This window comes from Typopeltis vanoorti, chromosome 8 (assembly GCF_054136105.1).
Source record: "Typopeltis vanoorti isolate ZY-2024b chromosome 8, IOZ_Tvanoo_1.0, whole genome shotgun sequence".
Lineage (NCBI taxonomy): Eukaryota > Metazoa > Arthropoda > Arachnida > Uropygi > Thelyphonidae > Typopeltis > Typopeltis vanoorti.
Genome location: NC_143556.1, coordinates 145,235,147 through 145,250,193, shown reverse-complemented (window position 1 = coordinate 145,250,193; position 15,047 = coordinate 145,235,147). Strand labels below are relative to the sequence as shown.

The window sequence follows — 15,047 nt, the reverse complement described above, 5'->3', positions numbered from 1 at the left end:
TATAATTAGAATAAAGTTTCACTTACCTGAAACAATTCTGCTTTACCACCATCATGTGAGATGTGTAAGGGTTAGTGACAATTTAAATACTGTAGCTTGTTACGTAATAGAAGTATATGTATGCCCTTAAGGACTGCGTAAACACATGTTAATCAATAAATTTTTTTATTCATAAAATAATGATTAATCTTCTAAAAAGTCTTTTATTTTCTAAGTTTCCACTATGAATACTCTAAAGATTTAATTAGCTTTTACAAAAATCAGCCTACTTTATCTGTTCAAAGGTCAGGATCTGATTAAAATATGTAAGTTATTAAATCTTACTTTTTAATTTCTTCTTCTACTTCTGTAACACCATGCACTTCAGGATTTAAAACTTTAGCTGTGGAACTACCAAAGTCACAAAGAACGTAATGGCCAGTGTCACTTAACAGGATATTTTCTACCTAGAAAACCAATGCATAAGTTCCATTTATATGTTAGGCTAAAGACCAAAATAAGACCTAACAAGATAACACAGGATTTGTGCAATATATCAAATTGCTATTATTATGCTAATGCAGTGCATTAAATTACAAATAAATATCTATTTGTATTTTACACATACATAAATTATCCTACATAAATTTAGTTAACAAATAGTAAGTTGCAAATTCAACTTTACAGAAGAGTAATAAAAAAATAATAAAAAATCAACAAAATATTCACATAAAAATCAGGCAAATCAAATCTTGAAAAATGGAGTTTGTATTGAACTTATGATGATGCCTACTAGAATGATATATTATTTGCCTGGGCTTCATGGAATCATAATACTATCATGAGCGGTCAATGCTAGACAACACAAAGTTGTCTAGCATTGACAACTTTGTGTTGTCAATGCTAGATAATAGTATCTAGTATTGACAACATAACTATTATCTAGTATCTCTGTACCCACTTCAAGGTTATTTCATCTCCTTAAAATTCCAGTGACCAGATCTGAGCACAGAAATTCAGATATGGTCTGATCAATGCTTTATACAAATGGGATTATCACCCTTTTATCTCAAGTGGTCAATGTCCTCCTCACTACTACAGCAATTCTCTGAACTGTCTTTTGAAACCTTTGCATCCTCTAAAATTCAAATTTTTATCCAAAATCACCTCAGTATCCCTTGTTTCCTCCACTTCTTCCAGTATAACTGCAAGTGAGTATGAAACATCCCATCTGCAGATCACAAATTTCAAAACCTTACATTTTATTGCATTAAATACCTCCATTACATTTTGTTGCAATAATACCTCCATTCACCTGGCCACCTGTTCGGCTTATTCAAATCCTCTTGAAGAGCCAAAGCTTCAGAACTTTTACTAATAACTGCCCGAAGCTTCACATCATCTGTAAATTAACAAATATCTTTCTGCATGAACATATTTGTTCATGCAACTTAATAAGATGTAGGACCTCCTTTCTGCAATGACTGCAGCAATCCAGCAAAAAAAGTTAAAACACTGGAAGATGATAATTCCAAACATTGACATATGTAACATAGTTACATAAATTAAAGATGCCAAGAAATTATATTCTTAGTTTAATCCTTTATCCAAGTGTAAGCAAACAAAGTTTGCACCTGAACTATTGTCAGGACTGGGAAACTTGTATAAAATAGCTAATGACTTCACATCACTTGCCTTAGTATCCCATAATGCAAAGCACATCTCCTTGCAGACATGTATAATGCTATGCATTATGAGAAGGGATCACTACCCAGACCGGTTTCAACCTTTACTGGGGTCTCTGGGGGGGGGGGTCACTGCCTGGCTTTTTTATGGGAATGATGTCGGCGGTTTTCCCATGTGGTGGGAAAATACTGTATCCTTAAGATTGCATTTGTTATGATGACGAGGTGAACTATAGCCTTTCACAGAAGTAGCTTTATGAATTTGTTAGTGATGCCATCTGGACCTGGTGCTTTTTTGTTGTTTAGATGCTTTATGATGTTGATTATTTCTGCTGGAGTAGTGGGGTTGATGCATTCTGTGTTGTCCTTGGGTAGTCTTAAGGTGCATCTGACCTGCTGATGAACTTTGTAAATGAGGTTGATGTTTTTGGACGCTGCTGCATTGTTTTTCCGGGTTGTCGATGAGAGCTCTTGTCGTGCATGGAGGGGGATTGCATTTGGTGCAGAGGGTTCTCAGGAATTTCTAGATTGTATGATCCTCAGGGTTGATTGCTATTAGCTTATTTTCCCATTCCTGGTTTCTGTGGTTTAGGAGTGCTTATCTGACTTGGCTGATGCTTAGGATATTTTTGTGTTGTGGGGCTCTTGCGTTGTGGTATCTTTTCCTGGCTTTATTTTTTGTTCTGATTAGGTCAATGATATCCTCCAGGGGCCAGATGGTCATGTGGGTGAATGTGGTTATGGTGTCTGCTGTTAGTGCTTTGTTGATATGATTTGTTAAGTTATTCACAGTTTCATATATCTTCTTTTTTTGCAGATGACTGGAGATGGCCCGATGTGTTCTGGGAGAATTTTGGATAGCTTGTCCCATGCTATGAAGGAGTGCGTGGGGGGAGGGGGGTTCAACTTGAGTGCCTAGTTTAAGCTGGATGGGATTGTGGTCTGAGGATAGCTCACTGATCTAGTTGTATTCAGTTGATACTGATATCTGATGTTTCTGAAGATAACGATGTCTAGTACATCTGATCTGCCTTGAGGGCGGTGATGGGTGGGTTCGGTGGGTCCTGCTACTACAACGGAGTTGAGTGTCAAATATTAGTGTGTGACAGTTATTGTTCATTGTGGTGCTGAACAATGCAGTGTGATTGGCGTTTAAGTCTCCTGCTATGATGGTAGAGTATGTGGTGCCAAGGATTAAGTCTGACATCAGCAGGGGGTTGCTTGGTGAGTTGTAGGCTGTGTATATCTAGAGTCTGCAAGCATTGCTGGTGTGACCTCTATGCCAGTTATCTTCAGACTCATGGTTTGGGCATTGGTTGTGGCATTATGCTTTAGATAGGTTTTGATGTAGATGGCAGTGCCCCCACCTCTGGTGCCAAGTCTGTCCGTTTGGTACATGGAATATCCTTTTAGTTTTGGGTTATTTGCAGGTCAGAGGTGCATTTCATTGATTAATATTATGTTGGGATTGCATCTGTGTGCAAACTCTTGTAATTCTAGTATCCTGTTGTTAAGACTGTTGACATTCTAGGCAGCTATCATGAGGGAGTTCGGTTGAATTTTGTTTTTATTCGTGACTGAGGGCCGTCAGAATGGAGTGAGTTCCTTGAAAGAATCTCTTTGTGGAAGTCTGTGATGGGCTGGTTTTGTTGAATTCTTGAAGCATGGTGGCTAGCAAGGCAGTTAAGAGGATGATCATCCTGGTTGCTCCGAGTGACCGGGTGAGGGGGGGGGGCTGGGTAGTTCTTACTACCCCACGATTTTTCAGGTGCAAGCTGCAACCTTCATAACTGAAGGGATGAGGCCTGTCACAGTTGGTACATCTGGCTGGTGAGGTTCTTGGCTTGGTGCAAATAATAGTCAGGTGGTTTTCGCAGCATTTTAGGCACCTATATTCTGCTTTGCATAGCTTTTGGGCATGATAAATTTTTGGCATCTGTGGCATTGCTCTGCTGAAGTTCTTTTTCTGAGTGGTTCTATAGTGATCCTGAGTCTGCAGACTGCGGTTAGCTCGTATATCTATTTTTGGATGTGTTGTTGATTTCAAACAGCACAAGAGGCATCAGTTCGTCTGTTCTTTACATTCTGCTAACCTTGACTTCGATTATCCCCTGGTTGACGAGGTCTGCTGTGATTTCTTCTGAGGTGATATCCTCAGTGACCCCGTGGAGGACTTTTGGTCATGTCTGTAGTGGTAATAGTCATAGGTTGGATTTTTCAACCCTCATCTGTGTTTTTGGCCCAGGAGTAGGCTATGTTTCATTCCCTGAAGATCATTGAGACTGTGGTCCAATTTTCTTTATTGCTTGAGACATCTTGTGTAGGTGAGTCCTCCTCCATGTGGTCATCTTTGGTCCTGCATCTTTTGCTGGTGTGTTCCACCTGGGAGTCCATCTGCCAGAACTCCTTGGGTGGGAAGACTGTTGCGTTTTCTCCTTCTGTATCCGCCTCACCTTCAGGATCATTTGTTTGTGCGTATAGGTTTAGGAAACCATGCCACTCGGTCTCTAACAGTTTCTTGAACAGGTCAAGTGCTTGGTTTCTGTCCAAGTGTTGGATTAAATCATCCGGGTTTATGTTTTCCATATTAAGTACATATAAAATCTTGCCTACAGTTCAGCTGCTGGAGGTAATAATCGTCTGTTGCTGGCCATGGAAACACTTGCGAGCTACTCTGCTTCTCAAATATTATTCACAGTTTTTAAAATAACGAAATTAGTATTTAAAATACACCAACTTTGTATAAATGGAGCACTTTGAATTCACTATTACACTTCATAATATAATCAGGAAATACATGACTAAATTCACTAATCATATCGTCAATCACAACTATCAAATATTTCTACAATTGTAATGTCACCTAATATCACCATACAAACTCGCAAATGCCATAATCACTAATCCTGCATTCAAGGTGACAGCCGACAAATGGCTGTTTCCACAATATTATCCTTTGTAGACACCAATTGTGACCCACCACAGTCACCCATCCACAGGTAGCACTAGCAGTTTGACTCCCTGCACTTCCATCTCAGTATGATACCACTGATTGTTGACCTGGGATGGTCCAATTTGTTAACAATTTGCCAAAGAGACAGGCATGCAACATGGCATCCTATCACAATGCCCCTTTTGTACTCCATTAGTTACTTTCTTGCAGCCATTTCACCTGGCCACAGTTGCGCTGACTTGGGAGCATCATATTCCTCCAATTTATACTGGTTACAAATACGACTTGTTACATGGATGATGCACCCTGCCCGTGGGGTGTCCGCTGACTTCTTTCTAAACAGTGTATGCCTTATCTCATCTACTGATCTTGTCACTGTTGTAAAAGGCAACCAGGTTACTAAAACAAAAGCACCCCTTAACAAATCCAAGCTGGCCTGCATAAGTAATATTGCCCTTGCTGTCCATTTCTGTATATGAGTTATTACCAATTGCTTCAAAATTACAGAAGAAATACAAACTGACCTATAGTTTGATACTTCCATTTTACCACTATCCTTACTCTATATCCGATGCCACTAGCTTACTCTCCTTCCTGTCTCCAGGAACTTGCCCTGTTGCAAGACTTGCAATTAAACAGCCAGGACAATGGCCCAGTTAGTTCCATAGCACTGACTGGGCCATTAGAGGCAGATCAGCCAACTTCTCATCATATACAAGTTCAAAAATAATAATAAATAAATAATAAATAAATAAATAAAATCTCACTGTCCAATTTTTCATTTTAAAATATGTCCCAAAACTGGATTTCATTCTAGATTAACTTCATCCCCTTCCTTGATTACAATTCTCTTGCATTTGTTATTTAGAAATATCTCATCTGTCTTGGTCTTAATCTCATCAATAATCTTTCTGCAATTCCTCTTCTTGCATCAAATCTTTTTCAGTGATAACTTTGTATGCTGATGGTACCATCTTCAATTCTGTCAGATTGCATAGCAGAATTTTCAATGAGAACTTTATGTACTGGTGAAAAGAGAGAAAGGCAAAAATTTCATAACTGGTGACATTTGAGACAGAATAGCGAATTGCAATTTCACAAATTCTTCTGCAATACATATGTCAGTTTCAAGCTGCTTCATAGAATTTTCATGTGAAACTAATATCTATGACTTATCTTCATAGCATACCTATCTACATTCTCTTAATTATCAGTAATTATATAACCAGAAATTCTTTTTCGTTCTAACATAACTTTGGCTTTACATGACAAATCATGAGTCCCCAGAAAGCACACAATAATTTGTTGCATTCCACCCCACAAGTTGGTACTGAACAATAATTTGTGTTGCCTAGTGTAAACATGTTAAACAATTTTGTTTACAGAAAAAAAAAATTATACCTCTATGGTTCAATCATAAGAACAACCCACGCCACGTGGTTGGAAAAATTTGGATTCAGATCTTATCAAGAATGCATCTACTTCTCGTCTTCTATGGGCCATAGGCACACACAAAAGTCTCATTGTCCAATTTCTAAATTCTGAGATGGAAGAGAAAGTTCTTAACTCTTATAAAACATAATTCACACAAATGCACATCATACATTCACTTCATGGTTTATTCCATCTGAGTTAATCCTAAACAATCAACAACATGCATGCGTAAATACTATTAAATTAATAAATAGTACTAATGCTGAGCATAATGAAGTTTTTCATTTATAGATAACCAACACATTTACAACCTACTACAACAATTATGGGGGGGGGGGGTTTGGAGCTTTCCAAAAGTAAAACCTTCACACTGTGTTAACCCCCACCCAGACACCACATGTTAGTGAAATAAAAATCAACCAAGCTTTGAAACCTCTACTTTATTTTCATACATTTCTCAATGTTATTTCCCTCCTTGTCGATATGTTTTCTTCACTGCATAATGTTTTCAAAGCCAATGCAGTAAATTCTTCAACATGTTTTCAAAACTATTTTTCTTATGTTTGCTTTTATCTACTTTTATAATTTTGAAAACTGATGCCCTTGACATGTCTTTCAATTTAGAAAATAACCCGAAGTGAATACAGCCCTGACTAGGCCCACTGGATCAGGAAGAATTTCCACACCTTTAAAGCTAATCGTTTTGACAGCAGTTGAAGTAAATGTATTCCTGTGTGGCTCTGCAACAATATACTGCAAATGCAGCAGCATTTTGCTGGCATCATGACCAATTCACTGTTCTTGACAGAAAATATACAAAACTATGTGGTCACTTTCACCATGTGGCTCTAATGAATGATACCTTTTCTGTCACAAAAGAAAATGGGCTTTCCAGCAGAAGGTTGAATTTCATACTTTTTAAGCCTACATCACAGAATATGGCCACAGAATACTGCATTCCACAGACTTAATTATCACTTTAGGTCATCATGATACTAAACTTTTGTCCCCAGTGGCATACATTGACAACTGATGCAGCACTACCCAAGCACACAATTATTGTAGTCCAATTCTATTATGATTGGGGCTAATCCATGTTCAATTCCATTGCTGGTGATCTGACTTACTCATGGATTAATTACAGTAAATAAGAAATTATAATCATACATCCATATGAAGTATCTACACAACTAGGCTACTTATATACAGAGTCTAACCTTCACATTAATTGCCTTAGTATCCCATTATGCAAAATATGTTTACTTTCAGATGTGTATATTGCTAATAAGTATAAGAAAGATCACTTATCCCATATTGATCAAAACCAGTCAAACCCCAGACTCATTTTGATCTTTACTGAGGTCTTCTTAGCATTTTTCACCCTTAGCTCGTTAGTTTCTCACCCCTCTCTCTGCAGAAAGCAGAGAGAGGGGTGAGAAATCTGCCTTCATTTTAGAATCCTTTCCTTTACAAATTATAGACTCTACAGAACTCTGCACTTTTGCCAACACACACTACCTTTCATATATTAATAACCTTCTCTCACTAGCATCAAATCCAAATGACATATTTTGTTGATGACAGGACACTCCATTCTGCTTCATTCAACTAAGCATGTAGTGCTCAAATGATTCAAGTATCAAGAACATCCATAAAGTATCTCATCTCCTTGTCATTCTTCAGTGGAAAAGGAAAACCTAGCATACTCCGCTATCAAATTTTGTTTTTATATTTCTCTTAAGATCTCACACCTCTTCTCCTTACCTTTGGTGATACTCAGACCCTCAAGTCAAGATCAGATTTCATTTCTTAAGATGACTTGCATCTCCAGCCTTCTTCATGCAAACAGCCCAACACAGTCTCCAAAAACCTAGTGTCCTCATCCATTTAAGACATCTTCTCACCTATACAACACTTAACAGTACATAAATTGCAAATTTACGCAAACTTCAAATGCTGTTCTTGTATTTGGGATGGTACATCAAGCATCTCACTAAAAAATGTTATGTTCTCTAGAAGACAGTAGTCTACTTAACAGAAAAAATCCTTTCTCAGAAGCTATTGCCAATCATCTCAAACCTTCTGTTTCTGCCTTATTCCTTTTCTATAGGTATTTCCATGGATGCTGCTTTGGTGAACAAGCCATAATTGTTCCTCCACTTTCCTATTATTATGAAAAAAAAACAAAATAATCTCCTGATGGACATCCTTATTGGCATAGTAAGCTGAATGATTAGCATGTCTCCAACCAAACAAGCTAGACGTTGGAATGACACTGCCAGCATGAACGTCTTGCAAATGTCTACAGGAAAAAGACAAATTTCATTGCCCACTTAGAGATCACAATCCTACTTATTGAAGAAGGGAATTGAACAAGTTCTGTGCTGATCTCTGGAGTAGGGTTTAAAATTATATAACTCTCAGCACATCCATGGTATAAATGCGAATGTATTATAAGCAACCTATAATGCATCATAGGTAGCCAATACAGGTTATGTAAATACCACCTTTTGTAGGTGGGATTTACATAAAAAATACACATTTCAGCTTCAAGCTTACTGAACCATTTATTGAATAAATTTATATGGAATAAAAGAGAATGTGAGAAGGATTAGCAATCAGATGCCTGGTGCTATGATGTCAGAAAAAAAGATCCAGAGGAAGACATTGGAATAGGTAGATATTAAAGTAGTTAAAAGTGCTTTAGAACAGTGCTTCCCAAACTTATGGATGTAAAGTCCCCCCCCCCCCCTTTGGAAAAATTAAAATATTTCATGACCCCCATCAAAAAAAAAAAAATCGTAATACAGACATATATTATTATAATATTTATTGTATTTATATTCAATACAAAACACACAGAGCGAATATCGCAAAAATCAAATCCAAATATTACATTTTTAGCATCTTACATACACATTTGGCATGGCACACTTAAGTCTTAAAACATTTTAAATTTGTTTTCATTATATTTCACGGCCTCCCTAAACAAAATTAATGGCCCAAGGTGGCCACGGCTCACAGTTTGGGAAGCGCTGCTTTAGAAGACAAATATAAGATCTAATAATTTTTAGAGTCCTGACAGATAAAACTAATTTGGAAGAAAACTGTTAATAAGAAGTTAGTAATAATGTAAGCTGTTCATGTTTACACACTTTTGGGTACATATCAGGAATATGATGATGACTTACTAAATCTCTCTTTCCTTCCTGTGTTCTATGGAACATCCTCCCTTGCACCATTCTCCTCAAGGAATACATCTAATTGTTCAAGGAACATGTTCTCTCTTTCTCCATAACCATTTAATTACAAAAAATGCTGTTGTATTACAGGTTTTGTGATCTCATGTGCAGGAATGATACTTAAAAATGTTTCAGATGTTATGATTGCAATAGAGAAAATAGTGCTGAAAATTTCAAAAATCAAAATTCTACATCAAATAATTAGAGCACATCGTAAATTAACAGTTCTAGAACATAAAGCAGGTACAACAGTAGTTCACTGTTAAACAAGACTTGGTTGTTGTTGTTTTTCTCTTTATTCTTTCTGCTCCTTAGAACTAGACAGTTTTAATTTACAAAACAATTTGAAATGATAATACTTTGAAACACATCAGTAATGTAATTCATCATCATCAAATTACTGCGAAGTACCTTCAATGGGTGTACAGGATATCATCATCATCAAATTCCTGCCAGGTACCCTCAAGGGGGTGTACAGGTACAGGATATGACAGTACTACATGAAAAAATTACATCATTACTAACTTCCTATCTACAATTTTCCTCCAAATCAGTCTGTTACTTGTCAAGACTCCAACATTATCAGATCTTATATTTCTATCGTCTAAGGCACTTTGTACCGTATCAATCCACCTATATCTTGGTCTTCCTCTGGGTTGTTTTCCTGCCAACCTGGCAGAGAACACTTGTTTTGCTAATCTTTCCTCTCCCATTCTATTTAAGTGACCATACCACCTGAGATTAGCTCTGCTAACGCATTCCTGGATGCTGACAATGTCAAGTTCTTTCCTAATATCCTCATTTTTAATATGATATTGCCATTGATGCCATCTGTTCACGCCTATAATCTTTCTCAGAACTCTCATATCTGCAGTCTCTAGTGTTTGGTCAAGTGTTTTACTTCTGACCCAGCTCTCAGATCCATAAGTTAAAACTGGTTTGAACACTGTCTGGTATACAGCTAATTTAGTGTTCCGACTAATTTCTCTCTTATTCCATATGAATTTATTCAATTGACTTCCCACCATACCAGCTTTGCTGATTCTGTTGTCTATTTCTATATTTAATTTACCATCTTCAGTAAAAATCGTGCCTAAGTAGCTGAAATGTTTTACTTGTTCCACAGGTTCTCCATTCACAACACAGTTGACATTTTCAATGATTCTGCCTATTTTCATTGTCTTTGTCTTTTTATTGCTGACCTTCATACCATATCTATTACAACAGTTATTCAATTCAGTCAGAGAATCTTGCAGACTTGCAGGATATGATAATACTAAATGAAAAATTTACGTAATTACTAACTTCCTATCTACAATTTTCCTCCAAATCACTTATCTGTCAACACTCTATCAGATGTTATATTTTTGTCTTCTAAGAAACTTTGTACTGTATCAATCCACCTATATCGTGGTCTTCCTCTGGGACTTTTTCTTGCCAACCTGAAAGAGTACTTGTTTTGCTAATCTTTTCTCGTTCATTCCGTTTAAGTGACCATACCACCTGAGATTAACTCTACCAACACATTCCTAGATGCTAACAATGTTAAGTTCTTTCCTATTATCTTCGTTTTTAACATGACATTGCCATGGTTGCAATCTGTTCACACCCCTAATCTTTCTCAGGACTCTAATATCTCCAGTCTGTGGTCAAGTGTTTTACTTCTAACCCAGCTCTCAGATCCATAAGTTAAAATTGGTTTGAACACTATCTTGTATACAGCTAATTTTGACTAAATTTCTCTCTTATTCCATATAAATGTATTCAATTGATTTCAAATCACACTGGTTTTGTTGATTCTGTTGTCTATTTAATTTAAATTTTCCACTAAAAATCGTGCCATTGGCTGAAATGTTTCACTTGTTCTATAGGTTCTCCATTCACAATGTAGTTGATGCTTCTGCCCATTTTCATTATCTTGACCTTCATACCATATCTATTACAACAGTTATTCAATTTAGTCAGGGAATCTTGCACACTTGTAGCAGATTTATTTAGAAGTATAACATCATCTGCATAAAGCAAAGAGCTGACATTAACAACTCCAATTTTGATATCAGGTTTAATACCATTTTACTTAATAATGTGATCCATATAGATAATGAATAACAGAGGGGATAATGTACATCCCTGTCTCACACCAGATTTAAAATTTAAACCATCTTCTTGCACTTCTTTCAATTCTAACTGATGACTTACAACTCAAATAGAGATTAAGTATTGCTTGATATAATGCCCAATTGATACAATACAACTGTAGCATATTAAATAGCTTCTCTTTTTGGCACCTTGTCATATGCCTTTTCCAGATCTACAAAACTTAACAAATCTATGTTACATTCGTATACTTTCTCAACTATTTATTGTAAAGTGAAGATATGATCCTGACAGCCTCTATTTGGCCTAAATCCAGCTTGTTCTTCACAAAGCTTTTCTTCCACAATCTTTCTCAACCTTTTCTCAAGTATACTTGTGTAAATCTTACCAAGAACACTCAACAGAGAAATAAAACTGACTGTTTGAATTTCAGAGGTATTTCCCTTTTTTTACATATGGTACTATGAGAGCTCTACTTCAATCATGTGGAATTCGTTCCTCTGTCCATGCCTTCTGAATTATGCAGTGCAGCTACTGTAAAACGTTTATACCACCATACTTGAGCATTTCTCGTCGAATATCATCTACTCCTGCTGCCTTTCCACATTTCAAGCTTTTGATGGCTTTTTCTACTTCAAGTATGGATATGTTTTCCAGAATGAATGCCTGTCGAGTGTTTTCTACCACTATGCTATCATTGCTTTTTTTCATTTAGCAATTTTTCGAAGTAATTACTCCATACTTCAAGGATATCTTTTTCTCCAGTGTTCATGTCACCTTTATCATCTCAACTTCCTCTCACAGTATTATTTCCTCCATTTCTGAGCTTCAACAACCTCCAGAATATCTTGCCACCTAATTGATATTTATATTCTATGTTCATACAAAAGTCTTCCCATGACATTTGTTTAGATAGTTTTACACAGTGTTTAGTTTTCTTACATTTGTCTCTGTATTCTCTAATAGCACAAGCTGACTTATTTCCCAAGAACCCTTGATATGCTTTCTTCTTTTTCTTCACTGCCTCTTTAACTTAATGTGTCCACCATGGAGTTCTGATTTTTTTATCCTTGCTTTTCTATCCCAAAATATTATGCAGACAATTTCACCACATGCCTCTCTAATGAACAAATCAATGTTTTCTTCAGGATTTACCACTGAATCTTCAAGGTATGGTTCCAAACTCTTTCACTTTTTCTTGAATAATGTATTTGCATTTTAGTCTACATATCTAAGAGCTGCTCAACTTTTATTCACTTTAAAACTTTCTTAATGTTATTCTTTTCAATATGAAATTCAATTTTATCCTGCTCAAGACTAAATACTGATCATTTCAAATCCTTTGTACACTCTACTTGATATTGTCTGCCATTCAAGAAGATTAGCCTCATATTTTTTGTTGAATACTATAGCTGCTACTCCTTTTCCCCGATTGTTATTACCTGAATATAACATTTTGTATTTATTGTTGCTTAGAAAGATTTCACAAGTTTTTGTCTTTTTTGTTTCAGTGTATTATGTTGATCTGATACTTATCCAATTCTTCTGCTAGTTCCATTTCTTTGCTACTCAGGCTTCTTATGTTGATAGTACTGATCTTGAACTCTGGTGATGTTGAGTTGAAGTGTGTTTTAAGATTTGTTCCAGTAGCTGACTTTTTGCTGTTTGCCCTGGTTCCCTGGCAAAAACAACAGGGGCCTTTTTTAACCGAGGGACACCCCCAGCTGGCATGAAATTCTGTCATGTTGTACCATAATTTTATATTTTGGTTTAAGCCAATAAGAATACAATTAGGTCGGCTAAATCCCAAATTGCCAACCCATCCTCGTTCATTTAGTATCCAGGTAGATACCTAACAGGGTGCACCACAGAAAGGTGAGGAATCGACATTAGGTCGGAAGCCCTGGTCAGTTCTCCATATTCTTTTAAAGGCTATGTTGAGGTCTCCTCTCAGTTATACAGCTTTGAACCTTAAGCACCCCAGTAATGTAATTTCCATCATTAATCTAGTGCTAAGCACAAATGATTGGTGAAAACTTATTTCATTACAATTCCACTTTTACTGGCAAAACAATTTAAATTTTTTCCCCCTCTTTTTTCAACTGTAATTGAACATTTATTAGCAAAACTATTTGAAATAATGAGAATACCTCTCTGGGATGATTAAATTTAATTAAAGAGATATTTAAGATCGCTACAAACATCTGTTAATCCTTTCAATATGGAATTTTTTTAAAAAACATACATGGATTTTTTTTCTTCCTGCATATCTATTGTAGATGTAATTTAGCACATCTAATCCTCAGTTGTAATGAGAATACCACTATTCAAAAATGCCAACAATATGAAGCATACTTTTTTTATCGTCTATAATAATTCTTTTTTTTTTAATTTGTATATTTTTATATACATTATTTGCAGAGAAATTATCAGATTAAGAGCACAAACTGAAGAAATCTTACCTTAAGGTCACGATGAATGATTGGTGTTTGACAGTGATGCAGACGAGAAACAGCTTCACATACATCACAGAATATTTGTAACACCTCATTTTCTGTGAAACCTGACTGAAGCTTTTCATTCATCAACTGTAACACATGACCTAAAAAAAAAAAAAATTAAAATTCTCTATAATTTACTAATGAATTATTTGAATATTAAGTCAGTAATTCAGAAAGCTGGTGATAAGAAAGATCAGGAATTTATTTATGATAATCATAAAATTCCTGTTATGTACTCTCATAGAGTATACAAGACACTATGACTAATACAAATTTCCATTATCTCCTACGAACAATTTTCCTTAAAATATGTTGTCACACACAAACACTTGAATATTTTAAAATCTTATATTTTTGCTTTCTAAGACACAACGGACTTCATCAATCCACCTAGATCTGTCTTCCTGTGAATCTTTTTCCAGCCATCCACTTATCACTAGCCTTTCTTCTCCCATTCTGTTTAAGTGATTATATGTATAGATTAAATCTGCATACACATTTCAGAATGATAATGATGTCAAATTATTTCCTAATATCTTCATTTTTAATGATTCTACAACTGTATCGATTTGTTCTTTTATTTATTTTTATCTCAGAAATCTCAAATTTGTGGCCTGCACTATTTGAATGTTTTATTGCTAATCAAACTCTCAGATCTCGAAGCTAAAACTGGTTTGAACATGGTCTTCTATATATCTACTTTAGTGTTTTGACTACTTTCTGTCTTATTCCATAAAAATTTATCGACTTCTTACCAGCTTTACTAATTCCGTCATCTATTTTCATATTTAAATTGCCATCTTCAACAAAAATTGTACATAAATAGCTGAAATGTTTTACTTGTTCTATAGGTTCTCCATTCAAGATGCTGCTGATGTTTTCAGAGTTCCTGGATATTTTCATAGTCAGTATTTTTATTGTCGAATTTTTTTTTCATACTGAATTTATTACAGTAGTTATTCATTTACTTAAGCTATTCAAGTTTAAGCTGATGATAATATTATTACAGGCAACTCCAGGGAGTCCTTAGACTCATCGAGGGAGGCCCCAAATCATGTTCGTCACACCTATTCGACATTCATATAGTATCTATCATACCTTGCCTTAAACTCATTCACTGTCACAGCATCCACCAGACACTGGCAGCCCATTCCAC

At 35.8% G+C, this 15,047-nt stretch overlaps 1 protein-coding gene across 5 annotated transcripts in view; it reads right to left on the bottom strand.

Annotated features, from left to right (window-relative positions):
- Positions 1-15,047, bottom strand: part of LOC150104406 (uncharacterized) — a 459,199-nt gene that overhangs the window by 339,282 nt on the left and 104,870 nt on the right. For all 5 annotated transcript variants that reach the window (XM_090396357.1, XM_090396356.1, XM_090396354.1 and 2 more), the window contains 2 exons: positions 13,853-13,992; positions 325-446 (listed from right to left, as the gene is read on the bottom strand). In XM_090396357.1, coding sequence (XP_090252483.1) covers positions 325-446; positions 13,853-13,992 — 262 coding nt within the window. The remainder of the gene's footprint in view (positions 1-324; positions 447-13,852; positions 13,993-15,047) is intronic.